The 25,336-nt window shown below is 43.4% G+C and overlaps 1 protein-coding gene across 1 annotated transcript; it reads right to left on the reverse strand.

The window, feature by feature from the left end:
- Window positions 1-1,906: 1,906 nt before the first annotated feature.
- GOT1 (glutamic-oxaloacetic transaminase 1) lies at window positions 1,907-25,070 on the reverse strand. Its single transcript, XM_004020100.5, has 9 exons — window positions 24,895-25,070; window positions 16,788-16,969; window positions 8,949-9,072; window positions 8,385-8,497; window positions 8,053-8,157; window positions 6,717-6,867; window positions 6,466-6,631; window positions 5,601-5,743; window positions 1,907-2,712 (listed from the first exon to the last, which is right to left on the reverse strand). The coding sequence occupies exons 1-9, from the start codon at window positions 25,010-25,012 to the stop codon at window positions 2,573-2,575; spliced, it is 1,242 nt and encodes a 413-aa protein (XP_004020149.1). The 5' UTR covers window positions 25,013-25,070; the 3' UTR covers window positions 1,907-2,572.
- Window positions 25,071-25,336: the final 266 nt, after the last annotated feature.

Here is a 25,336-nt window from a genome sequence, read left to right on the forward strand (position 1 = left end):
ACTGAGCGTGTCACAGGCCACGCTGTGAGACCCCGAGAGCTGCTCGGTACTCACCCTTCCTGCTCTTGGAGATTCAGAGAGGGAGGCCTGGCAGCAGGGTTAAGGAACAGGTTAAACTTGTGGACTCTGAGCCAGACTTCCTGGCTTCAGATCCCTATCACCTGTGAGTCATGTGACTGATCCTGGTATTCGGCAAATCACTTGATTCACTGCGCCTGTTTTCTCTTCAGTGGAGGGTGATGATAACATTAATGCCCACTGCACTGATTTCTCATTGAGGATTAAGTGAACCTACATAGATATATATAAAGGGCTTGGAATAGTGCCTGACAATAAATCATATTCAATAAAGTCTTTCGTCAGAACTTTGCTTTTAAAATATTTAGTTTTATTTATCTGGCCACATCAGGTCTTGGTTGTAGCACAGGGAATCTTCGACCTTAGCTGTGGCATGCAAGATCTTTCAGTTGCAGCGTGCAAACTCTTAGTTACAGCAGATGGGGTACAGTTCCCTGACCAGGGATCGAACCCAGGTCTCCTGCACTGGGAGCGTGGAGTCTTAGCCACTGGACCACCAGGGAAGCCCCTCAGATTTCCCTTAGATGTGTAATTTTTAAAGAAACTATTAGCTACAGGTGAAGTATCTCACCGTCTTACTCCCTTTCTCCTCACTGGTAACCACCTTCTCGAGATTGAGGTATACCTTTGATACCTATATTTTAAAACTTACTACATCCGTATGTACTCATAAGCAACCACAGTACGTGGCACATTTTAAGAGATGATATCATAAGCGGCATCTCATTTCACCTCTCATCCACTCAGAACTATTCACGAGCTTTACCCTCATTCACACACACAGCTCCGGTACCACGTCCAGTCCTGAGACTGGCCCGGATGTGCACTTCACTGCGCCCTGTCACTTTCCAGCCCTAACCCTCTCTCCATGTGCACATGTGAGTGTCTCTAAAGTGCGTACATAAGCTGCTTATGATCCCTTGAGTGCAAAGTACATACATCCTCAGCTTCTCAAAATGTTGCCAAAATGCTCTCCAACATGTTTGTGCCATATTTTCCATTTCCCCAATGCAGTAATAAGTAAAATGGTATCTTGCTACTTTAATTACATTTCCATTATTCTAGGAATGTTCAGAACCTTTTCATTGTTTATACTTGATTTGAGCTTTCCCTCTGAATTACCCATTCATGTCCTTTGTTCATTTTTTTCTAGTTATTTGTATTTTTCTTTTAATGTTTAATATGTAGGATTTTAAAAATTAAAAAATCCTGGATTGTAATACTTTGAAATTCAGAATAGTAATCCTTTGTCGGTGACATGCATGGCAAATATTATCTTCTAGTCTGGAAAAAAAAATCTATAGGATTTTATAACAACTCAAAGGCATCCTAAAAAGGATGCCTGTTAGCATAACAGATCTTATAGCAAGATAACACAGCAGATCCTGTTAACGTAACAAGAGTTATTTTTCAATATTTTAAAATGCCAAGTAGTAGCCCTCTTGTTTGAGGTAAGGCTGAAATTCTACTAAACCATCATCTCAAGAGGCCCTTGGACTCCCTGGAAAACTATGATCTAAGTGGCTCTAATCGTTTCAATAGACTAAGAGGTACTCCAACTACAGTGGGAGGGACTGTGTTTTAGAATCACCCTGAGTGATGTCAACCCTTCTATGAATCCATGAAGTTCAGTTTCTTATGTAATACAAGATGATGGCTGGCCTCTGAAGGACAGAACTGACAAAAGGCTGTGGGATGGTGAGTTCACAAAGGGAGGCAGACCACAAAAATACACTTTAGTATTTTCTTTGGCAACTGCTAAGTCCCACCATAGCATTTAAATTGTGGGTTACAACCCATTAGAGGATGACAAAATCAAGTCCATGGGTTCAATCAGCACTTTTACTTTTATTACTTTAGTGAAATAGAACATGATCGAACAGAAAACAATCCACTACACACAGTAAGGGTAAATCCTGTTCTGTGAAACTTTCATCTCAGTTACATGTGTGGATGAGATATAAATATATTTCTTAACCTTGGTCACCCTAAAGAACTCAAGCGTAGGGCTACGGGCACAACCATGCAGAAAAAGCAGGGAGACAGACACTCTGGGTCGAGATGAGGAGCTTTAATGACACAGCCAACACCCACAGTCACACTTGGCTCTTCAGACAGCTTCATCTTTGGGACTCGACTTGATACAAAGTAAACCAACACACGGGAGCACGTGAGTGACATGGGCAATACTCCTGTTTCCAGTGAGGGGGCAAGACATTTACGTTTCATTATCAAAGTACCTTTTTATTCTTCAAATAAAAACCTTAATTTGCTCTGACCTCCAAAATGGCTCTAATCCCAGGCCCCTATTTCTTTTCAAGAGATGCTCTTTTCCTGGGGGGCCAGTTTAAACAGAAGCCACTTCACCAGAGTAGCCTTTTCTGTCCCTCAGCAGTCTCTAAGCTAGTTGTGATGTTTACAACCAGGTCTGTGCAGGCAGGGAACACAAGAAACAGAGGACTGCTTTGGTGGTGCTGGTTTGAGTGCTGTTTCTTCACTGGATTTTGGTGACTGCTTCATGGATGGAGGTGGCCACGTACTCTAGATTTTTGGTGGTTAAGCCACACATGTTGATCCGACCACTTGGCAGCAGATAGATGTGCTTTTCATTGATCAGATACTCAACCTGCTTGGCTGTTGAAAACCAAAAAAGACATATAATCAGAGCAGAAGGAATCCTTTAAGCAATGGAGGTCCAAAGAGTCCATTATAGTGACAATTTCCTCCTTTCCCCCTTCACACAGAAGCAAAACAATAGGAGTTATTTTGTTAGGTTGACACAGCAAGAAGTAACTAACACTCAGCAGATTCTGGAAGCTACTCTCATGAGCTAAGTTTGTAATCCCCAGAAAGCTTAACATGGTTCTTCCTGACGGGAATTTTAATCTGGGACTACCTGTCCATCAAACCTTGAAGGTTACATTCACTGGGAGAGCCCATCAACCCAACCAAACCCACAGACTCAAGACCAACCCACCAATATGAAAAACTGTTAAGAATCGCTTCATTTATGTTTCTTCAACTGTATTTGCTTAACTCTGAGCACCTACAACAAATTCCCTTTGACACTTCATTTTCACAGTACACTGGACAAGGCCCTGAGATGAGAGCTACTGGATAAATGTTGTGTATGTGAACTCACAAGATGTAAACTGCAGACCTCTCAGGCTTGGCACATCTCAACTGTCATTCACACACACACAGGAGGGCTTTCGCCTGAGTCTGCAGAAACGCTTGTGGACAAAATGGGAAGGGACTATCTGTACTTCCTTTCTGCCATAATCTCTAGAGCTTTTTTGCTTTATTGTAAAGCCATTTAGTGGATTTTAGGTAATTTTTCCCCCCTTAATTAGCACTCTTAAGACACCATCAGTTTGAGAGAACAGGATAATATTAAATAGTTATAGACTGAATGTGTCCCCCTCCAAATTCATATGTTGAAGTCCTAACCTAACCCCCAATATGATGGTGTTAGGAAGTGGAGTCAGGTTTAGACGAGGTCATGAGGGTAAGCATGTGTGATGGGAGCACTGACCTTCTAAGAGGAGACCAGAGAGCTCTCTCTCCCCGCTTCTCTGCCTTCCGCCTCTACCCCATGAGAGGACACAGCAAGAAGACAGCCATTTACAAGCTAGGGAGAGAGCCCTACCAGAACCCGATGGTGCTGGCAACGCTGAGCTCAGGCTTCCCAGTCTCCAGAACTGAGAGAGAGGAACCTCTGCTGTTCAAACCACCTAGTCTACGGCATTTTGCTACAGCAGCCCAAGCAGACCAACGTGGTAATAAAATCATAATCATTAGAGGGGCAAACACTTTGTGCCAGGCAGTGTTCCAATCACTTTATATTAGCTCAGTCATCATCCCCTTTTACAGATGGCATAGATGGAAGCTACGTGACCTTCCTAAGGCCACACAGCTATTCACTGGATCTGGAATTCTGAGGTAGGCACCGTAACTCCCAACAGAGCATACTTGTTAATCCCATGCCCCAGAGACAGATGTGGATACAGGACTTCCACCTTCATTTTTTACATAGAAACGAAACGCCTCTACTTTTGCGGGGGAGGGGAGTACCACACTTGAGAAGTGAGTAAAAGTTAGGGACTCCTTCCCTAGAAAAAAGGTAACACACACAATTTAAAAAATATCATTTCAGGATGAAAGCCCCTGTTTTGATAGATAAAATGTAGTAACGGAAGCTCTGCAACATGAGAACGGTAAAAACTAGGTGGCGTGCACAGGGAGTATACAATCCCTCCAACTTTTCTGTATGTGTAAAATTTTTCCTAATAAAATGTTAGGAGCCAAAAAAAAAAAAAAAACCCTTTCTCTTGTTTTTTTAAAGGGAGGGGTGGGTAAATGATGCCAAGTTCTATATATATAGCTTTATGTTATAAGCCCACATCTATTCTCACCATTTTCCAATCCAAAATAAAACTAAGTCCCTACTCTGGACAGCAGGACAATATGGATATTTTATGGGAAGACATCCCGACCTTGTGAGCTTTCAGAATATTACTACTAAGCCATTGCCATTTTACTACTACTACCATTTCCATTACACTTAATATCTTAAAAATTGTATAAGGATGATTTTCCTTAGTCCAGTACACTAATTCCCCACACCAGGATGGTGAGGACACCCAAGGTTAACTAAGCTATCCGTTTACTTTCTTACGTAGCCTCATTTTACCCAAAGTATCTCTGTGGGTCTACAATATATAATCTCTACCACCTTTCATTTTTTTCTGAGCCCATTTCAAACAGGTGCACTGATGGCCCTGGTTTAAAGGACCCCCCAGCACCTCTGACGGTCCACTTACTACCCAAAAGCACGTATCTGTCTCTAGAGCCACTCGGACACAAGTGCCACACCGAGGTCATATCTGCACCATGTGAACAGTGGCTTGACTTGAGGTACTTGGGAATAATTTACTAAATGAACGCATCCTCTCTCATCAGACAGGATGGCCCATCGCTGATATGCTCCACTGATGGCTGACCAAGATCACTCAAGGCTGCCTACTAGACCTTCAATCAGCTTTTAATTCCAACTACAAATCTAAGTTCTTTTTTATGAAGAGAGAATGTTATAACCTAGGCAATGCTTGGAGACTAGGAAAGACCTGTTAAGAAATTAAGTCCCTGGAAAATCATATGTAATATTTATACTTAAGATTAAGGACAAGCCAAAAGGTGCTTGAGCATTTATAAAAGATGTTTCGTAAATCAAGCTTCCAAGGTACACATCCTATTACTTCCCAGTCAGCCCTGAGCCACTTCCCAAGCCCACCACAATGAAGGTATCTGAGTTATGATCAGGACAGTGGGCCACAACAATGCTCTTCTGAAACCCCAGGGGTCCAGGAGATGGGGGGGACACACGGAGAAAATCCAACTTGTTCCAGTCCAAAGTCATGGCTGACCAAATGGGTGACGGCTCAGGGAGCCAAGCCCAAGAACACTGCCTGTGAGGAGTGCCCTGTCCAGCAGTGAGCATTCCAGGTGGTGGGGCCACTTACGGTTCAACCCGGTGAAGCTGAACATTCCGATCTGGTCTGTGATGTGGTTCCAGGTTCCTGGGGTCTTGAGGGCTTCTAATCGTGCCCTGAGCTCAGACCTCATGGTCTGAATGCGGTCTGCCATTGTCTTCACGTTACCTGTCCTGAGTAGACAGCAACGTGAATACCAACACAGGCAGCAGAGATGGCACCCAAAAGCGTAAATATCTTTCAAATGTGATCTAATCTATAAGCTAAAAACAGAGTCACAACCTATCTATTAAGGTATGCTGATGCCAAGATGTGTGGATAAGGAGACCAGAGAAACGGACTTACTAGACAGAAGGGAAGGACTATATTCACTGATGGAGTTTATGGCTAGTCTCAGGGAGACTGGCTATAATACCACTTATGTTTTAACTCACACTTCAGCAAGGTGCTGCTTGAGACAGAATAATATATTTTATCAGGCCTAATTAAGTAGAGATTGCAGATTCAGCTACTACACAAAAATTACTCCATTTCAAAACAGGATAAAATACATATAAATTAGATAAGAACGACGGGCCCCCAAACTGTTGCACTAACTTAATTCTATTCTAACAGAAATCCCTCCGTGTATTTCCTGACTTTAAGAGGAGGCAGCCTGGGAAGCGGGAGAGGAGAGGAAACTCCTATTCATCCAAGGTCTCCTTCCTACATTCCTGATTCTGTGTTACACACAGAATAGGTGCCAGCCCTATTTTAGAGAAATAACTGACATTCAAAGAGGCTCAAGCAGCTTTGTCGTGCCTCTGCCAAAGTAAAAGGAAGAGACAGTGAGATGTAATGGGACAATCTCTGTTCTGCATCCCTACCCCTCACCCATCGGGCGTGAGCCCCTTACCATTCATTAAAGAGCTCAGGATCAGACAGGGTACGTGCCACGATCCGTGCTCCCTGAGCCGGGGGATTGGACCATGTGATTCGCACAATCTTCTCCATCTGGGAAAGGACCCGCAGGATGCTATCTGGTTCTTTGGCAACCACAGTCAGATTCCCCACGCGCTCATCTAAAAAGAAGGACAGGAGTCAGCCCTGGGGCTCCAGTAGGGATGGGGCCGGGGTGGCTGGGCTGTAACGCAGGAGAGCACTCACTGTAGAGCCCGAAGTTTTTGGAGAAGGACTGGGCACAGAAGAGCTCGAACCCTTCAGACACAAAATAGCGAACGGCCCAGGCGTCTTTCTCCAGGTTGCCAGATGCGAAGCCCTGATAGGCCGAGTCAAAGAAGGGGAACAGAAACCGGCGCTGCGAGGAAGCAAAGCGAGTCAGGGCAGGAAATGCTCCTGGAACCAACCTCAGACACAGGCCTTCCTTCCCCAGCTGGTGCCTGGAAGGAACGTCTCATTCTGTCCATTCCTCCTACATCTTTCCTTTCTGCATCCAACTCCACTTTACATCTGTTTCTCTGTTCATCTAACCGACAAATCTAATGGCATCAGTGAAGCTCATTTCTTTAAGTCTATAGTCCTAGAGTGTCATGACGCTGCTTTGCCAACAGGGTACAACTGATCACGTCACTCCAGGATATCAAAGATTTCCAGGGGCTCCCCACTGCTCTCAGAATCAAGTCTGAGGCTTCAGCACAGGGCCTGGCCTGTCATTCACCCCTTCCCCTAGAACTCTAGCCCATAGCAAGAATTACTTTCTCTTCCTTAAATAGGCCAAGACCTCTGTCTTGGGCTTTTGACAGTGCTCCTCCCTCTGTAGGAAACTTTCCTCCCTGTCAGCCCCAATCTATCCTCATCCTTCAAAGCTAAACAGGGGAACCATTTCTTCCAGGAAAGCCTCTTCTGCTACCATCAGCCCTCCCAAAACACACACACTCCCCAAAGTCTGGGATATGTGCCTCCACAGCACCCCATCAACGCAGCTCTCTCCCCAGACAGGCCATACGCTCTGAAGGTAGGACCGCCTCTGCTTTGTTCACTGTTGCACCCCATGGCACCTGGTACCTGTGTATTCATTAACGTGCTTAGAGAATGCATCTGATAAACTCTTATCAAGAAGCATTCTTTAAACACGTTAATGAATACACACACACACACACACACACACACACACCCTGAGCTAGAAACTCCAATGTAGAAAGTTATCCCAAAGAAATCATAAAAAGGTTTATTACATATATTGTTCACAAGAATAAGAAACCTGGGCTCTAAACAACCATCCACTGATTTAATCAATGCGTGATGTGACAGACTTAAGCGTGTATAACTACACTAAAAATATTAAAAAAGAAAAGAGCCTGACACTCTGTATACCAGAATGCTCTCAGTGGCTTTCCTTGGGTAATAGAGTTCATAGTTATTACTTACTTTCTTCTTTGGGCTTTTCTCCACTTTCCAAATTCTTCAGTAAACAGGTACTTCTTTTGAATACATCAACTGTTAATACCCACCACTGTAGGAGTGGCTCTGAAAAGGCAGTTACCTTCATGACGGAGGCAATCTGCTTCCACTGCTCCGGAGTCGGGTCAGTCCCAGTTGGGTTGTGCGCACAGGCGTGGAGGACAAAGATGGAGAACTCGGGAGCTTTCTGGGGAGAAGGAAGCCATGTCAGTTCTGACACCAGCAGGGACATGGCGGGGCAGAGTCGGGGACACACAGGACAGGCACGCCCTCCTTACATGCCATTTCAGAAAAAAGCACCTGGCTTGGGGAGGATGTATCAGACTCTCTCACTTATCAACTGATCCAAAGACTGTCCCCCACTCTGCCTGAAACCCTGGCATTCTGTCCACTTTTTCTCTTCTAATCACCCACCTCCAAATCATTCAGGAAACCCTGGAGGTCTAGTCCTCTCTTCTCTGCATCCCAATAGTGATAGGACCGAATGTCTTTAAATCCAGCGGCAATAAAGACACCATTATGATTCTCTGCAAGCAAAGGGGTGAAATATTAAATGTCTTACAAACACTAGGAGGTATAAATGGAAAGGACACAAGGCAGCTTCCAGGGCCTCACAGGCTCCATGTCCACTGGGGGACACAGAGGTGAGAGGTTAAGATTGAGAGGAATGACTGTAACCAAGAACAAGTTCAACCAGTTGTCGTCATGCTGATTTACATCCTACTACAGAGGGATCTCCCTCCTCTGGGAAGGTTCAACATTCACTAAAACACAAGTTCGCCAAGAGTCTTGGGAAAAAGTATTGCCAATCTGAACTTAAGCATCAGGTTACGCATATACTGCCCTAATCCACTGCTCAAGCCATTCACTGTTAGTTGATCCAGGGCTGGGATACATTTTCAGTGTAAGCAGTGAGACTCATGAGGATAATTCCCCTGGCTGCTCTGTTTCTCCTCTCACTACAGCTACAGGACTCACCCCAGGTTGGTGAGGATACATAGACAGGCGTGTCCTTGTTGTTTGTTCCATTGTACCAGCGCGCTAGGAACTCAGCTCCGATTCGAAGTGCACCTGTTCCCCCCAAGCACTGCACACCTCCTACCTGAAAGAGAAACAGCAGGGTTGCTGGTCACTTAAGGGTGAGGTCAGATAACACTGGGGAAAATACAGTAATGATGAGCACTTCCTTAATCATGTTATCTCTATAAAATGTCTTAAGTACATGAAGAAGTATTATTTGCCCTTGTTTACAAATAAGGAAACTAAGGCTAAGCTGCTTTGGCCACCTGATGGGAAAAGCTGACTCATTAGAAAAGACCCTAATGCTGGGAAAGATTGAGGGCAGGAGGAGAAAGGGACGACAGAGGAGGAGATGCTTGGATGGCACTACCGATTCAATAGACATGAGTTTGGGCAAACTCTGGGAGATAGTGAAGGACTGGGAAGCCTGGCGTGCTGTAATCCATGGGGTTGGAAAGAGTTGGACACAACTGACCTACTGAACAATAACAAGGGCTAAGAAGTGAAGCACTTTCCTCAGTTTACCAGCTATTGAGCAGAAAGGCCAGGTCTTCACCCAGGAAGTCTAGAAGTCTGACTCCCTAGAGAGCATCCCTCTGAACACAGAGGTAGAGGACATCCCTAGGCCACATTAAGTGGGCCCTTCAAGGCAAACTCATTCCTTCGCACCCATCCCAAGATCAAAACTGCCCTCCAACAGTAACCTGTCAACATCAGCATCTGCAATGCCCCTTCTCATCGCTGTAATGAAGGCTTATTAATCCTTGGAAATGTCCTCATAGAACAAAGGTGCTATGCAGACACTACTTTTCTCTCCTCAGGCTTCCTCTCATCTTAGAATGGCCTCACTTGAGCAATAATTAAAGTCCTATATTTTGCCTTTGACAAAATACCTTCACACACATGGGCTTCCTTGATAGCTCCGTTGGTAAAGAATCCGCCTGCAATGCAGGAGACCCCGGTTCGATTTCTGGGTTGGGAAGATCTGCTGGAGAAGGGATCGGCTACCCACTCCAGCATTTGTGGGCTTCCCTGATGGCTCAGCAGGTAAAGAATCCACCTGCAATCGATCCCTGGGTTGAGCAGATCCCCTGCAGAAGGAAAAGGCTACCCACTTCAGTGTTCTGGCCTAGAGAATTCCATGGACTGTGTAGTCCATGGGGTCACAAAGAGTCGGACACGACTGAGCGATTTTCACTTCACACACATACTTATTTGACCTTCACACAGCCCTATAAAAAAGTACTAGATCCCCAATTCATACATGAGGAAACTGATTCAGAGAAGTGGTTTGCCAGAGGATTTATAGCTGGTGAGCAGCAGAGCTGGGCATACTTCCAGATCGCCTCACTCTGCATCTAGTCAGGAGGCCCTACTTCTGCTGTTCTATCTGAACATCTTTAATCCTGCCCTTTCACAATTCTAACTAGAGAAATGTCATAAGTTACATATTGTTTAAATGTCTAAAGAAGAAAAGAGAGAAAAAGATCACATAAGGAAGTCTATTGAAAAAGAAGTACATGTCCCAATGTAATAACAGTGACAACCCCTGGGGAGGGAGCTGTAGCTGCTGCTGCTAAGTCACTAGGAGTGGGAACAGTAGTCAAAGGGACTTTGGCCTAATCTATGTTTGGTTTTAAGATAAGGAGAATCTATTCATGCATTAGTTGGAAATTTTTTAATAACTAAAAAAGTATATTTAGATGTCCACAATTTGCTGTAAAATAATTCCACTTTGGTGACCAAATATAAAGCATTGTTGAAGCTAACTGATGGATCCATGGGGGGTTTGTTCATTGTTTTATCTACTTTTCTATATGTATGAAATTTTCCACACAAAAAAGGAAAAAACCAAATCTTTGTAGATAAAGAAAAAAAGCTTCCAAAATCTTTTTTTAAAAAAAACTAGCATAACACCAATGAGAAAAGATGACAAAGCAAAAAAGAGAGCTCTCTTTCATGAATATGGATATTAATGTCCCAAATAAATATTAATAAACACTATGCATCCAACAGCACATTTAAAAATACCCCTTGGTCAAATGACTTATCCCTTGACTATGTGATTATTAACAAATATAGGAGTGAGTCAGTTTTCCTAGGCCTCTCCCATGTATATGTGTCACTAAACTTTGATTCTCTCGTGTTCAAAAAAAAAGAGAAAAGAAATATTAAGTTTGTTAGACTGCTAGATAAAGAAAATGATCACCAACTGACCATCATAACAGGAGAGAAAAATAGAGCTATTTCTGATATAAATGCTCAGTAAAACAAGAACCAATGGAGACATCCTAAAAACAACTTGAAAAAATTCTGATTCAGCCACATGTCATGATGAGTGCTGAATCATGAGCAGAAATCCCCTGTAAGCTTGGAACCATGCAATGACACCAACTGTCGCTCTTATTCCCCACTGCTCTATTTTTATTCAGAGATTTGAGCATCTGAGAAAGAACGCTGAAACATGAAACAGAAATGAGACTGACATTCAGGGAAACAAGGAACGGAGCACGGCGTCCACTGCAAGGAGAAGCAAAGGCCGCCGACTGGAGTGGAAAAGGTCAGTGCACATCCGACGAGGTTCCTCACAGGAGTCGCCCCCACCCCCACCTCCGCACATTGGTACTTTCCCATTAAAGGTGTCGCCTTCACAGTGTGATCCACCTGGATTCCTTGTGCAAATGGCTACCAAGGGTCATGTGACCCAAATGCACATTTTTTTTTAAATGGATTTCTCATCAACTAAGTTGAATGTCAACTTTATTCCTTATTTCATATTTCAAACACCTCAGCACTTTGCATGTTATTTCCTTCACAAATGAGCAAGGTTTCCCTTGAACAGGGCTTTTAAGTTACCATGGATATGTGACAGGTGCATGTGAATATCAGTGAAGACATTCTCAGGCATAGGTTTTATTTTCTGTGCTCAGCTTCCAACTCTACCCTTTCTCACTCCAGAAAGCAAATTCGTTAACTAAAAGAAGTCAGAAAGTCAATTGTTGCTGTTTAGTCGCTAAGCTATGAGCGACTCTTTACCACCCCATGGACTATAGTTGGCCAGGCTCCTCTGTCCATGGTATCTCCCAAGCAAGAATACTGGAGTGGGTTGCCGTTTCCTTCTCCAGGGGATCTTCCCAACCCAGGGATCAAACCCATGACTCCCGCTTGGCAGGTGGATTCTTTACCACTGAGCCACCTGGGCTTCCCTGGAAAGTCAGTACACTAGGTTAAAAACGTTTGGAAGAGATAAACCCACTTCACTAACATTAACCAATCCTTGACATTCATGATGTATATGACAGTGACATATCAAATTCTCAAGAAATTATCATTCTCTCTAAAAATATATTGTACGCTAGATGAATTCAGTGAAACACAAGTTATTCTAAACTTATCGACAACTAGCAGGAACAAACTTTGGGTGAATCAATAATATGTCAATTTGATCATTCTGTGAACTGATTTTTGGCAAACTGCTCTAAAGCCCAAGAAAGTCTTGTATTTTGGATGAAGGAAAAAACCATAATAGCAAAGAAAATAAATGCAAACTTCAAAGGGAGCAGGCAATGGGGCCTGAGTGGCTAAACAGGGGTATCCAGAACAAGAGAAATGCAGTTAAGACTTGGCAGAAAACTATGCCAATATATAATCTGCACTCCCAACTCAGCCACACTGCCGGAAGGAATCCCCATTTGGCTCTAGAATGCCTGTCCAAAGTCACGATTTGCTGATGTGATGACTTCCCTGTGAGGAACGGGAGAGCCGTTTAGGAGCCACTTGTAGTCAATGCTATGATGTGTTATCTGGGTGCCCCCAGTTAGTCGGGCAGTATCTGGCACATGGCACTAAATAAACATGGACTGGACTAGATGAAGAAAAGAGTCCCTGATGCTGGGAAAGACTGAGGACAGAAGGAGAAGAGGGCATCAGAGGATGAGATGGCTGGATGGCATTACCAAAGCAATGGACATGAACTTGGGCAAACTTCGGGAGATGGTGAGGGACCAGGAGGCCTAGCGCACTGCAGTCCACGGGGTCGCAAAAAGTCAGACATGACTGGGCAACTGAACAACAATAACAAGGTGAGAGCCACAGCGAAAACCCCAAATCTCCGAAAGGCAATGGTCCAAGCCAGGAAACTGTGATGTCATCTCATGGTTCACAAGACCTCCTACCTGAGATGAAAGCTGGACATTTAGTCTGGATTCTAAGATCTGAAGATGGAAAAGCAGTAGGAGGCGGTGGCGAGTCTAGAAAACAGGGCTCCTCAAAGTGGTTAATGGACATGGTAACGTGAAATCTTGAGAACAGTCTAAGAAAAGACATGATTACTGTTTGTTTTCTGGTTCATTCTTTCATTCATGCCTCAACTCCTACGAGTTTTGGCTCCAATGTCATTTCTATTTCTACAATCACCCTAAACTTTCACTCCAACCCTCAGCACTCCTAATACACCTTCCCCTGTCCTATTTTTTTTTCCTTTTTAGCATTTATCACCTTTCAATATACTATATTGTGCTGCTATTTATTATGTTTAGTCTTGGTTTCTCCCCACAAAACTGTAAGCCAGGTGGAGACCTTGGAGTGTTTTGGTCACCACTGTGCTCCAGCATCTAGAACAGTGCCTAGTGGTGAACACTCATCTGTTAACTGAGCGAATGAGGGAACTCAAACATCTGAGGTCTCTGAGGTGCCAGGCTAGGAGCTAAGTGCTAAAGATCTGCGAGGTCAACAAATAAGCCATCACTCCTAGCCTGGAAGAAGGTAGGATCTGTGGGAGGGACAGATTAACTGTACATTAGGGACACTGAGGGACAATTTAACTGTACGTTAAATCCAGAAAGCACTGCTATTTACCCAGCGATGCAGTCCTGTGATGACTCAAAGCACTCGAACAGCTAGCTCCCCCTGAGAGAGCTCAGGATTCAACATGGAAATAACCCTTGATGAGGCCTTGAAGGACTTGGAGGTGGGAACGGAGAGTGAAGGAGGCATTCCCAGCAGAGGGAACAGCTGAGGCAACAGTGCCAAGTCATGGCAGGGCCCAGCGGGTCTAGAAAACAGCAGGCTCTTCGGACGGCAGGGCCTGGGAGCAAGAGTAACTAACTGGAAGAACAGGATGAAGCCTGGCTACAAAACACGAAGCATGCCCAGGGCAGAGTCTGCATTTTACCCTGTAGATAATGGGGGAGACACTGTGTGTGTGACAGGGGAAGCAGGTGACGGGATTAGCTTATTTTTTTTTGCTGAGGAAGATCATTCTAGCTGCACTGTGCATTATACACTAGAATGGGGAAGAGACTAGAGGCCAGAGGCTATTACGAGAATCCAATCGGATGACAATGGGCTGAACAAGACAGTCACCTGGGGGACGTGCAGGGAAAGAGGAAGTACTCAGAACTCAGTATCAATGAGTACCTAGGGTGTTAGAGATGCCAAGAGGGTACCCTAAACCATTACCAAAAAAAGAAGAGAGTAAAAGTCTTCGAATGTTTACAGACTGCCATCCAAAGTTGTTCTATGATCAAAAACACAACACAGGATGAACGAGACTAAGAGGAAGGGCTCTGTTCCACCAGCAACAGCCCTGAGTATTAAGCGAGGAAAATGGGGACACTGGGCAGGGGAACGAGCATCTGTCTGCCAGCAGAGTTAACAAGCACCTAAGAAATGCACAGTCTCAGAGGAAGAAGCTTGCCAACACAGAATCTCTGTTTGCATTTGTTAACAATAGAGTTTAAACTAATTTATCAACCATCTCTCAAAAGATCACCCCCAGTTACCAAAGCTCCCTATTTTCAGACTTCATCAGGACTCTCTCTCTTCCTCCGTGGAAACCCTGGATTTTCAGAGCAACTTCCCAATGCTAACCATAATCTCTACCATTTCTATCCTATTTCTATCAGTATTCCTTCACAGTCTCTCATACCAATCCAGATAAAACCCTAATCAAGTTAATTATTGATACTTACCTAATCATTAATCTGAATTCCAAGATCTTCATCCAGAGCCTCCCTGTCTCCTCACATATCTAAGAGTGTGCAATGTTCATTTTACCCTGCCATGTGCTTATCAGGGCGTGTGGGTAACAGCATGAGAATAAATCAATGACTCCAAGACATGGTCCCTTTCATACATGAAGGCTGCTCCAATGGCCTGACACTGGCCCAGCAGAGCAATAGGGCAGTTGGTTTAAATTGCACAATACCTAATTGGACTATTGCAAAAACCTGAGCTCGTCCCCCTCCTGCACTCCAGCCAGGTCTATCTTCTTCAAATACCCTTATTGGGTAACTCTTCTGTGCAAATCCTCAAGGGGCTTCCCCTGCCCTGGCTGCCAAATCCGCCTGCCTGATCTATCCAACATGTTCCCAGCGCTACTCAGGTAGGTCTTTTTACAACCTAGACCTGCTTCGGAGAAGGCGATGGCACCCCACTCCAGTACTCTTGCCTGGTACATCTTATGCCCATGTTCACGGACGGAGGAGCCCGGTAGGCTGCGGTCCATGGGGTCGCTAAGAGTCAGACACCACTAAACGTCTTCACTTTCACTTTTCACTTTCATGCATTGGAGAAGGAAATGGCAACCCACTCCAGTGTTCTTGCCCAGAGAATCCCAGGGATGGGGGAGCCTGGTGGGCTGCTGTCTATGGGGTCGCACAGAGTCGGACACGACTGAAGTGACGCAGCAGCAGCAGACCTGTTTCCCTCCAACCTTTGTCCCTGGACTCCTAGTGTTCTAGACAAATATTTCTTTTTCTTCCTCTGCACTTTGTGGTTCTCAACCTTGGCCGTCCTTTGGAGTCACACTGAGGAGCTTTTTAAAAATACCCTTGAAGGAAGGGAATTGGAGGGAAAGGAAATAAAAGGGCAGAGGAGGGTGGTACTGTCCAAGATTTGGATCTAACAGACCTGGTATGGGATCCTGGCACCAGTATGCTTTTAAAACCACCCAGGTAACAGAGTCAGAGTACAGACCCAGAGTGAGCCCTGGCCTCATTCCCCAAGGTTCAGCTCAAGCCCCACCTCCAGCCTCCACCAGTCTCTCTCTCTGAATTCCTGTAACACTAATAATCTCTATCACACTACTTTCTGTCACATACAGCCTCTGGCCAAATGTGTTCTTCCATGTATCTCTAGTTACACATAGACTATGTACCAGGAAGCACTTAAATGAGAGATGCTGAGACCAAGACTAGAAGAATCAAATATTAGAACTGGCAGGATCTTCAGAGAGCATCTAGACCAGTGGCTCTTGGACTTTGGAGGGCCACAGGCTCCTTCAGAAAATCTGATAAAAGGTACGGAATACACATACACACAGAATTCTGAAATTCAGAATTTGGGGCGTTCAGAGGTCCCTTAAATGATTCCCTATGCAAATACTCCTTATGGGACCATGAACCATAGTCTTTCTCTAACTCATAGATGAGTCGTAGTGGCTGGAGGGGCTGCCTTTGGTCAGAAGTAGTTGCAGAGCTGGATCCAGACCCTGATGTCCTGATCATTCTATTAAACTCCCTTGAAAAATAAAATAAAATAAAATAAACTACCTTGGCTTGATACTCCCACTGACTGCTTCAAACCCAACAGCTGAAATCTGACCATTTCTTGGGCAAAAGTGAACTAAAGAACCTATGCATTATACGAAAGCATGTTACTTCCAGAGTCAGGTTCCTGAGGTCACGCTCTTTAAACCCTTATTCACTGACAGTTCAATAGACACGACATCTAATTTTTAACCTCTTTTACCCTCACAGCTTCTAAAGAGAAAACAGATCCTTACCCAAAACTCACCCGCTTCTCTTGCAGAGCTGGGCTGTCATCCCCAAGGGCCAGGCGGGAAGCACAGGTTCGGAACTCTGCCAGGCCCAGGATGGGCAGATACTCATGGTTTATGCTGCTGTCGTTAGCAATCCTCTGCTCCACCTTCCTCACGACTGGCAAAACCCAGGGCTGGCTATCATCGGTGCGATAAGCTAGGACACAAGAAAGAGACATACGACGGGGGAGCCTTAGGCTTGATCCAAGGAAGAGTCTGGAACTGTGAGCAGGGGGGAGTTCTACCTTCCAATCAAAACAGAACCGTGAGAGGAATTAAAGTTTTTTCACTCACTGACTGCCTGCTCCCGGCAGGCACCAGCCTAGGTGCTGGACAGGCAGAAGGACAGATGTGATTCCTGTCCTTCTGGAAATTACAGCTCTTACCTCCGACAAGTAGAACGCTGAAATAAAACTGGGATATGACAGAGCCTGACTGAGTGACAGAGAACACGCAAAAGCACTTAGCAAATTAGAAATACCGTACAAATGCTAGCTATGTCAGTATTACTAGGGCACTGAGGTCTCCAGGCCACCGGCCCTGCAACCGCCTTCTTTCTGCATCTCCCCAAGAGAAGGGTTCAGTGCTACTTTAGATGGACGCCTCACCTGCAAACACAAACACGGAGAAAGAGGACACTAGAGGGAGGTCCTGTAAGAGCAGAAATGGGACAAATGGCAAGGAGACACTCTGTGACTGAAGATTCCAACTGGTTACACAATCATCCAACATCCAATTTAAACACATCTTTGTCCTCTTGCTGATTTTTGATAACAGCCAGTGTTTACCAATTTGACTGTTCTTACCACTCACTTCCTCAGCTTCACACTTTCACTGATGTAAGTTTAACTATTTCATAACGTTTAATAGTGATTAAAGCACATTTCTAAGCATTTCTTCTATGCTATAATTATTTTCAGTCTACTTTGGGTTATCCTATCACTGACTTTTTTCTCCCTATAGTACTTTATGATCATTCTGAGATTACAGCTTGAGAGGACAGCTGCTTTGGCCTGTATCCAAGCCAGTGACCTCTTTGAGCAGGATTCCTGACAGGACTTTGCTTCTGCTGGAATGTTTAGGTCTCCAATAAGCCTATACTTTGGCAAGGGATGGTGAAACTGACATTTTTAAAATAGGTCTTATCTTGATTTCTGCTCAGCCTTAATCCCTGACATTTTTTTTTCTAATCACTTTTTAGGGTAGTTGATGTTTTTTGAACAACACATGTTGACTGCAGAAAATTTAGAAAAGCCTAGAAACAAAATAATAAACATTATAATTAACACGTAATTCCAGCACTCAGAGATGAGGAATATAAAAATTTTGGTGTATAACCTTCCAAACTTTACATGAGTATACTCTTTTATAAATTATGTATCATTTTTACATAGAATTTTCAGCATGTTTTTTTCCACTTGTTAAATGTATGAGTATCTTTCATCATTAACTACCTAAATCTCTGTACTATGTCTATATTCTTTGTAGAGCTGCATAACTGATAAATGCACCATAATTTGTTTAGTCAGTCTCCTGCTGATTGATGAACACTGGAGTTGTTTCTAATCCTTGGCTATTAGAAAACAATTCTTCAGTGAGCCTTGTACATACGTCATCTTATATGTACGTAAATATAGCTGTAAGAGGCAGGGTTGAAAATGGAAGAACAGGTTGAGAAGTATGTGTATTTGTAGCTTTGTTGTTGTTTTTGAGGGTATACATTAGTTTACTACTTTCAACTGATTTTCATTTACAACACATGGTTGTGTGACAAATATGGTTAAGACAACTGACTGGAAGAAACTGGTGGCAATCGATGAAAAGTTTAAAGAATATGGTCCTTTTAAACGCAAATATGTTACCTTTAAGCATACTTTGTGTTATCTGTAGCTTTAATAGATATGACCACTTTGGCTTTTTTATGGGGATTTTATAGGTTGACTTTCCTACCATGTGTGTTAGTTGCTCAGTTGTGTCTGAGTCTTTCCGACCCCATAAACTGTAGCCTGCCAGGCTCCTGTGTCCATGGGATTCTCCAGGCAAGAACACTAGAGTGGGTAGTCATTCCCTTCTCCAGGGGATCTTCCTGACCCAGGAATCAAACCCGGGTCTCCTGCATTGCAGGCAGATTCTTATACTGTCTGGTCACACATTCCTACCATAGGTTAGGGATTTTATCAGTTCACATTTCTACCATTAGTGTATAAGAGTGTCTGCTTCCCGACATCCTCAGCCACTTAGTGAATTTTTGTCAATTTAAGAGTGCAAATGCTATCTCAGGGTAGTTTAAATTTGCCTTCCTTAAGCATAGAAGTAATTGGGCATTTTTCATACACATGAGCCATTTATAACACAATTTTACTGGCTAGACAATATTCCTTTCTACATATAGTTTAGTAACTATTTGTGTTACTTTTGATTATTTGCTAATATAAACAAGGTAATGAATGTTTTGATATCTTTATACACATTCATGAGGGCTTCCTTGGAAAAACTTCTAGATGTAAAATTACTAGATCAAAAGTCAGACAACAAATAAGACTTAATAAGATATTTTGATTTTGCGTCTGTCTTCTATTCCGTCCACTAACCCTATCCTCCAGGAATGTGTCATCTGCAAAACTGATAAGCATATCAAGCCAGTAATAAAAATGTGAACAGAGTTCCAGACGGACACAGCCATGAATCAACAACCAGTCTCTGAGTAGGTGAATCTGATGCACAATACAGTCGTATCAGTCACATGAGACCCACTGGGCCACCAAACTCCCTCTCAACGAGCTCAAAAATCCTGCTTTATCAGGCGACGTTTGGTCTGGTTTTTCAAAGAGATACCAAAATAACTTACTCTCAAATAATCACTGTCCCTGAAAGAGATCACCCCATCTATGATCACAATGCTACCATTGTTCTAAATATTCCTGGAATTATTCTCTTGGAATTGTTTTTAGAGGCAACATCTCATCATTTTGCATATCCTCAATAGTCCCATATTTTTCATCCTTTGAACATAAATTTAATCTTTGAAAACAGTACTTGCATTATGCCCAGCAGAGTAGGCGGGTGAATGGACTGAATAATATGAATCGAGAATGGCTATAAAAAGATGGCCTCCTCTGTGGGTCTAACATGCTCTAGAAAAGGTTTCCAGAAAACTTCGGGCAACAGCAGTATACACAGACTACAGCACTGAGGGGATACTGATTAGATGTACAAGAATACGGGTGCTCATAGAAAAACTAATTCTATTATGCTTCCCATCTATATTTAGAAGATTTCTATTAATATATTATATAATTATGCTATATAGATTTATGTTATTTGTAAATCATGTATTATAAATAAATAAAATATGAAAAATAAAGAAAAAGTCCTAGTACGAATGCTCTTACCAGTAACAAACATACTCCGTGCAACTTTAAAAAATCCTGTAATATGACTGGAGGCAGGAAAGCACTGGGTCCATATTGTGACAAAAGAGAAATTGGCCAATTCACACCTCTGCTTCCTTCTTCACTGTCCAGTTTCCCCCAGATTCAGTTCTAGATTTATTCTCAATGCCTTGTCTAACTGTCCTACTGAATGTCCTAACTGTCCTGCAGTCACTCTCAGTTGATCAGAGCAGTGAGGAAGAGGCACTATCAACAACCACTATTCTTGCTCTGCCAGAGGGATTTTACTCCTATTTGCTGGACCTATGAGCTTGTCATTCATTCTTTCATTCATTTGTTTGACAGGGACTCACTGAATCCACCATAAAGCAGGCACTGACTAGAAGCAGCTACACAGAGATGAGTAAGATAAAACAAGATACTGTCTGGTCTCCCCCCAGGAAACAGCAGAGTCCTTAATTCCCCTGTAAGTGATCCGGGAAGGTTTTACAAAAGACAGAGTATGACAGATGATAAGAGTTTCAAAGACAGACAAGGAAAGGGGGCATTCCAGGCAGGGGGAACACTTGTGCAAGGTCCCAGGGGCTTGGAGAGAGGAGGTTTTTTGAGGATCTGCATTTTCGTGGCTCGGAAATAAGATCCATGGAGAAGCAGCAAGGAATGGCTCAAGGAGTCTTGGGAGTCTCTTTGAAGGAACACTGTCTCAATGGGGAAACCACTGAAAGCATTTAAGTGAGTGACATGGACAGCTGTACATTTAAACAGAATCATTTGAGTGACATGATGGAAAACCAACTGGAAGGAGGACAGAGGTAGATGGTTAAGTAAGGAGGTTTCTGCAATAATCCACAAAGGAAATAATGATGTCCTAAATTAAGGCAGCAGCCTCAGGGATAAACAAAAGGGGAGACATTCATGATAAACTTATGAGGAAAAGAAAAGACAGAACCTAATGACCAAATAAATAGATGTAGAATTGATGAAAGTGTCACCAATGACCTCCAAAGTCTCTCCAGTCTGAATAAAGACTGGTCGGGGTGAGGTGGGAGAGAGGGCAACCAAGTAAGCAGGAGAGGAAAAGAAAAGATGGGGGCGGGAGGGTAGAATTCACGTGTTGTTCTAAACACACTGAATTTGAGATGGTTGTACATGTCCAGCAAACTGTAGCAAGTATGGGTCCAGCATTCAGGGAAGTAGTACAGGATGGAAAAAAAGATTTTATATATATAGACATGATTTTATATATATAGACACGGACAGTGGCTGAAGCCATAGTCATAACAAGAACTTACTGAATACTTAGTATATACAGGGCACTGCGCTAAACACTTCACCTTTTTTAAAAAAACTGTCATTAAGTCTTATAACCACTCACAAAATAATATTATGATCTCTATTTTAGGGATCTGGAAACTGAGGCCAGAAGTTTCCCCAAGATCACAGGATGGTAAAGGCTAGGCTGCCATACTATTAAGTGCATGGATCCCTGTGCTTTTTCTAATGAGCAAGAGATGTTCAGGGAAAGCCTGAAGACAGCAGACCCCAAGGGACTGACTGTGCATGAGGTCTTTCTACCAGCACACCCCCCACAACTCCATGCACCGCTGCCTTCTCCCCAAGGACCAGCTCTTAAGAAGTCACACAGATTTCAGGTGAGTACAGCGGTCTCAATTTCCAGAAGAACATGGAAAATTAAGTGATCAAACCATCACCCCCCCCTTCTCTCATCCATCCCCACCCAAGAGCCCATGAACAAATGCCTCTTTAAGGCCCTTCTCCAACTAGAGTCCCTGGGAAAGGGCTGGGGGTACTCAGAAACACTTGATACAGCACATATCACCCACAATTTTATTTGAAAATGCTAGGAAACCACATTAAAAGCAACAAATATAAAAGCAAGCACAGTTTATCTGGAACAAAAGAAAGTTTACATGATAAATGGACTGCAGTCTGTGAAGAAATGTCTTGCTTCAGGCTGCACCAGGCTAGACACATATTTCCCCTGCCCTTAAAGTTACTGTCTGAAACTTAGCATCATATTCAACACTGGAAAATATGATCCTCTGCTCTGCTACTACATGGAAATGATGCAAATAGTAACAGCAAGAAGAAAATTCCTGGGGAAACTATCTGCAAGTGGAATGAGCTGAGATTATAGTTGCAGCTTATTTTAAATGCCCAGCATCACTAGAACTTGAGCTGGATAACTTCCATTAGGCTTTATCGTAACTTAGAAAGAAAAAAAAAAAAAAAAAGCATCTTCCCCAAAGTCAGCAAGATTAATTACATTTCCTTCACAAAGGATATAAATTACATTTCCTTCACAAAGGTATGTGTATAAACAGAGCTAGAACATAAGAAAGCCATAAAGAGACTTCTCACAATACTATACTTTAATGAGACCCTTATCTGAACACCTATAATCCACAAAAAAAACAATGGGTCACAGTGATCAATAAAAATAACATTTATATAGCACTTTTCATTTATAAGTCACATTTCACACGTAATTATTTACTTCAAAGTCATCTGATTAGATCGGTAACATTATTATCCTACACTATAGTCATGTAACATGCTTGTGAATCTTGAGTAGAATTTTAGAGGAAGGTCATTCCTTTCTGGCTCCTCACTTAATAGACGGAGTCCCGCCTGGGATGTTAAATAACACTCCCAAGGTCACATCACTGGACTACAGACCCAGGCCTGTACCCAAGTCTTCTCACTCTTCCCACTACAGTGCGCTGGCTCCATCTGGACCACCTGAAGCTGCCCAAAATAGAGAAGCGGACAGAGACCCAGGTACTTGACATGGCCTGTAATCCCAGCTCTCCCACTTACAGCCTATGACCTGGGCCAAAACGTTTCATCAATCCGGGCTTCAGCTTTCTTACCTCTAAAACAGCAATAGTAAGAGACAACCGTCCAGAATCATCCTGAGCACTTAATTCATTTGCTTGTAATAAAGAGAAAGAATTCCTTAGTTCTCACATGACAAAGACATTTTCACAGTTAAAGTGACCCCCATCTGGGCCGCAGAAAGCGCTTCTGAGTCAATCACTTCCAGCCTTAGCTGGCAGGGTTAATTTCTGCATTTATTTCTGAACCAAGGTTATTTCATTTTCCAGTTCTTGAGCTAAAAATTTTTACTCAACATCTTTTATGCGACCCACACAAAGAAATGCCAAAACAACCACAGTAATAGCTCGTACTTATATAACTCCTACTTAGGTGCCAGACACTGTTCTAAGCATTTTAAATGCATTTAATCCTCACCAAAAGGCTGTAGGATAGTTCAAAGGTAACTGAGCAAATAAAATCTGAGGTTTTAAAGAGATGTATTTAGATTAACATCAATACTAGTTCATCATGTTATACCCAGCTCTGAAGAAATACTTGGAGGTTCTGGATTGGTTTTAAATTAAGAGCTTGAAAAGTGCTCATTCCAATTCAATTCAAGGTCTTTCAATATCACCCCCACTTTGCTGCCTGCTAAAAGCATCACTTTCCCTCTGTGAGTGAAACTATGTACAACTGGCTTTTTATGCTTTATTGTGGAAAATTTCAAACATATACAAAAGTTGTGAGAATAATATAATGGATGCCCATTACCCAGCTTCATTACTTGCTGCTTCATTACCATGTACCCCTTACCTGTTTTTTCCTCATCCCTCCCCCATACTCCTTGGTGAAAACTTTACCAGATCCTATGAACAGACATTACTGTGGGACACCTGATTCTGAACCTCCTTCTTGCCACTGCTTCTCTTCTACAAAACACTTCAATTTTTCTCTTTCTGAAATTTCTAGTCCTTCTATTCTGTCTGTTCCCTAGCACAGAACATGATCCTACTCGTGCTCTCTTCCTTGGCTTGCTTTGTATGTCCTTGGGTAAGTGTTGGTGCGGCTGCAAACATCCCAACAACGTTGATAGAAATAACAAATTCAGAGAAGATTAAGAGTTAAAGGAACTTCAGAGGCACTCCAGTCCAGATCTTTTTCTTCGTAGTAATAAAAAAGAACCCAGTGCTCTCAGCTGTCCAAGGTCCAAGAAATACATGCAAGAAATTATGATAAGGATGTGTGGAAAGAAGCTTCTACTGTCCACGTTCTTTCCTCTCTTTTCCACCATCTCTACCCATTTCCACCACAGCCAAAACATTCTTCCCAGATCCCAAGGGAGCATTATCCTGTCTCAGAAGCATTTTAGATCTTTATTATTTCACTTAACACCTGCTGATTTTAATCTCCTTGGGGCTAAAACCAAGCTTCAGTCTTTCCTGAAGCTTGATAAAGTACCCGACTGATACAGAGCTCTGTAGGGCTAAGAGGTCTCCTTTATCCATCCCCCAGTAGCCAGGACTCCAAGCCTATCAGGCTTCTTATTTTTCTCCTTCTCCTTTCAATCCCTGACTGCCCCATTTCTTAAGAGGCGAAAGAATGCAGTGTAATACACAATGAACACACAATGCAGAATCAGAAAACATGAGTTTGTGTCTTGACTGCTACACCTATTCTGTGTGTAAACAGATACATCTCCCTTTTCCAGGGACTCCATATACAAGGGGCAGGTTGAACTAAGCCTCGGGGATCTTGCCTCGTCTCCAAGCTAGACCTCAGCATCTCCTACGGTCTCCCACAGCCCGCTCCACTCCCACGCTGCTCACACTCTTAGGCACTGCATCCTTACCTCCCACACCCAGATTGACCTTGCGGGGGTCTGGATCCTCCCGGAAGTCAGCAGTTAGCTTAAAGACAAGGACCGGCTGGGCCTGAGGAACCTCGGCAAAGATTGATGGAGGCGCCATAGCTAGAAAGCAGGAGTCGACTGAAAGCTTCCACCCAGCGCCTGGAGCCTCTCGGTCTGGTCCAACCCCGGCGACTGGAGGAGACTCTCACCTTCACCTAGCCGGCGGGGGCGGGCCCGCGGCCTCCAATGGTCGAGCCGCGTCCGGAGCTTGGCAACGCGATTAACCAATCGCGAGCTTCTGACTCAAAAAGGACAGGAGGGCGGGGATGCTATTAGCCAATCAAAGAAAAGACTCTTATTGGAGGCCGGTAATGATGCAACCAATGCAACGTACGCCGGCTGGGAGGGGGCGGGGATAGGATTGATTGGCAGAGCATGCTCC

This window comes from Ovis aries, chromosome 22 (assembly GCF_016772045.2).
Source record: "Ovis aries strain OAR_USU_Benz2616 breed Rambouillet chromosome 22, ARS-UI_Ramb_v3.0, whole genome shotgun sequence".
In the NCBI taxonomy this organism is placed as follows: domain Eukaryota; kingdom Metazoa; phylum Chordata; class Mammalia; order Artiodactyla; family Bovidae; genus Ovis; species Ovis aries.

What these genes read in the sequence shown, in the direction of transcription:
- GOT1 (XM_004020100.5), bottom strand. Translation starts at nt 25,012, where the DNA reads ATGGCGCCTCCATCAATCTTTGCCGAGGTTCCTCAGGCCCAGCCGGTC. An exon ending in TGTATCCTCACCAACCTGGG is followed by an intron (nt 8,498 to 8,948) that starts GTGAGTCCTGTA and finishes CTTTGCTTGCAG; the next exon opens with AGAATCATAATGGTGTCTTT. An exon ending in AGATTGCCTCCGTCATGAAG is followed by an intron (nt 6,868 to 8,052) that starts GTAACTGCCTTT and finishes GCTTCCTCGCAG; the next exon opens with CGCCGGTTTCTGTTCCCCTT.